At 34.1% G+C, this 3,118-nt stretch overlaps 1 protein-coding gene across 3 annotated transcripts in view; it reads right to left on the minus strand.

Annotated features, from left to right (window-relative positions):
• The window catches only part of Setdb2 (SET domain bifurcated histone lysine methyltransferase 2), a 78,359-nt gene that overhangs the window by 47,821 nt on the left and 27,420 nt on the right, over positions 1-3,118 (minus strand). For all 3 annotated transcript variants that reach the window (XM_010636977.2, XM_033759993.1, XM_033759992.1), the window contains one exon: positions 1,037-1,600. In XM_010636977.2, the coding sequence (XP_010635279.2) occupies positions 1,037-1,600 (564 nt within the window). The remainder of the gene's footprint in view (positions 1-1,036; positions 1,601-3,118) is intronic.

Raw genomic sequence — 3,118 nt, forward strand, 5'->3', positions numbered from 1 at the left:
ATATATATATATAAATAAAATGCAATTTCGTATCAGCATACCCTGCAAGTATAGATATAATAAAACATGCCCTTAAAATGTTTCTTAGCATATTAGAACATGGTTTCATTTTTTAATGGAATGTTAAGTATATTAATTGTAAACATTAACTCAAAAAATTAGCCAGGAAATGATTTTAAATAAAAATAAAATACAATATATAACAATGTTTAAGAACAAAGGTTTGCTGGGTATGGTCCCAGCAGTCTGGAAGGCTGAGAAAGGAGGATCAAACCTGGAGTCCTGCTTAGGCAACTTAGAAAGATCCTGTCTCCCAAAAAATTTTTTTAATTAAAAAGGTGGGGAAGGGTTGGGGATTTAGCTCAGTGTAAGTGGTTCTGCCACCTACCTCACAAGCTGAAGGACCCAAGTTTGATCCTCTGTACAACAAAAACAAAAACAAAAACAAAAACAAAAAAAGGTGGGGCAGTCTGTGGGTGTAGCTCAATGTGAAAGCTCTGAGTTCAATCCCAAGTACTGCCCCTCCCCAAATTGGGTTTAAACCAGGTAGGGTGCGGCACAAGCCTGGTTGGGAGGCTGAGAATTGCTTGAGCCTTACAGGTTCAATGGCAGGCTGGGCGACATGGTGAGAACCTGTCTCAAAAAAAAAAATAAAATGTGCCCACTATTTGGCCTATGATGCATCTGAATGCATTTCTCTGAGTCTCACTCATAACACAGAGATAATACTACCTACCTCAGGGTTTTTGTAATGAAATAAGGCAGTATGCAAAGTAGCCACCACAGTGTCTAGCGACATTACATGGCAATCCCTATTATGATTATGGTACAAAATGAAATATTCATTCTCAGAATACTTTTCAAATTACTGTCTTTAGCAATTTTTCTTATTGCAAGTGAGACAGCACCTTTTCTTCATTTTAAATTCTTGGTGAACAAATTTTAGGGAGACAGATAAGTTAAAACACAGTAGGAATTCTTGACAAGTGTCCCTACATTCAGAATATTTTCCGAAATGTCATGTTTTTCTACTCACATGTCTATGCAGCCCTCAGAACAGTCACAGGAATCAGTAAACATGTTGGAAAAGTTGTTTAGATAATACACTGGTGGCCACATAGTCTTTCTGTACTTAAATTGTGGAAGCTTTCTATTGTCAATTTCATTACAGAAAGAAATGGGTACTAATTCTGCACCATTGCTAATATCCACATCAGAAACAATTTCTTCTTGCTTTTGGTAATTCCGAGTCAACTGAACATAGGTATTAAAAGAAAAGTTATCTGTAAATAAAAAGTTACATTCTGTCTCAAGCAGGTAACGAAAGACTTCCTCCATGTTCCGCAGACTTCTTCCACAAGGAGTTTTATAACTCACATGAAGTGCTGAAGAATGAGAGTTTGTCTTTGCATGTCGTCTTTGGAAGTGACATGTGATTGGTAATTGCAGAGGGTTTTCTGCCTTGATGGTTGATGGCATTTTCATCAGACAGGCACCAGAACAGTCATGACTTTGGTAAGATAAATTCATAGGTGATTTTTTTCCTCCACAGTCTACAACTTTATTTTCCAGAGGGAGAACTTCCTTATTTTCTATAGATCTGTTAAAACATTATTTATTAGTATCTCAAATCTATCTAATTCAATTCCATATTTTAAAAAAACACTGCCCACTACGGTGATAAAATTAAATATTACTTTCATGACCAACAGTAAAATAAACCAGACACTAAGATAAACATTTTAATATGCTGTACCACTATTTAAAAATTATACGTAGTTTATTTGAGAACACTCAAGGAAGAAGGTATGACAACAGGTAGATGAGGTATTTGAGAGCACCTAAAATATTTAGAGTTTGCACTCAGTAAAGAGCTGAGGGAGACACTTTTCAGGCATGGTTGGTCCAAGTTTTTTGCTTGCAAAAACCAGTAAAGACTTGCTGGAAAATTATTAATTTCTCAAGAATTCTATTACCTTATTTGTTTGCATCTAACAATTGTACCAACTGATTGCTTTTTCATAATATGTAGTTCACTAGCAATCACATCAACACATCTGAAAATGATGGTGAATTGACTGCTAAAAATGGGATGGCTACTGATTCTAACAAAAAAGAATCTATGAGGGTCTAGAGTCTATGTTTGGTACTCAATCTTTAAACTTCCACAAAGAACTTGAGTTGTTTTACTTTCTTTAAATGCCCATTATGTTATATGCATTTTAGCATTTTAAAATATTTATTATATTTGTAAAGCAGTATTGTCCAATAGAACTGTCTCCAGTGAGGCCAAGTTCTATGCCTGCATTATCCAACAGCCAAAAGTCATATATAGCTACAAAGCACTTTAAAAGCGGTATGACCAAAGGATTGAACTGTTTTATTTAATTTTAATTAATTTAAATTCAAATAACCACATGTGGCTAGTAACTATATGTTGGATGTATAAAAATGGAACTTCTCATTCTTTTTATTCTCCAGCCTCACAATAATCCTCTGAATAATTTCCAAAGTTTATTTAACTCATTCACTACTGTTTCCAGTTACAAATTATTATGTGACAAATAACTTTGTATACAGCAGTTTCATACATGTAAACATATTTCTACAAAGTGGACTCCAAAAGTAAAACATAGGATAATGCATTAGTAGTGTTATTAATATTTTTGAACTATACTCAATAGTTCAGCCCCTTCAGCAATATATGAACATGCCTACTCTCACCGAGCTTCATCAGTCAAGTAGGTTTTGATGCTTTTTTATTTCAGTCTAATAGATGAAAAGATATACTACATTTATAAATTTCTCTCTTTTTTTTTTTTTTGTTGTTTTTTGTTTTTTGGTACCAGGGATCAAACTCAGGACCTTGCACCTGTGAGGCAAGCATGATGCCTCTGAGCTAAATCCCCAACCCTATATTTATAAATCTCAAGGCTGGAAACGTTTGTTTCAATTTGTCTCTGTGTTACAACTTTGTTGAACATTGAACATCCATACATCTATTCATCCTTGACTAAATTCCTGATCTTATCTTAGGATACCTTCCTTTAGGAGAAATTACTAGGTCTTCAGGAATACACATTTTTTAAAAAACCAACTTTTTTTTTTTTTTTTTTTT

The sequence above is a fragment of the Fukomys damarensis genome, unplaced genomic scaffold (assembly GCF_012274545.1).
Source record: "Fukomys damarensis isolate Sample0158 unplaced genomic scaffold, DMR_v1.0_HiC HiC_scaffold_38, whole genome shotgun sequence".
NCBI lineage: Eukaryota > Metazoa > Chordata > Mammalia > Rodentia > Bathyergidae > Fukomys > Fukomys damarensis.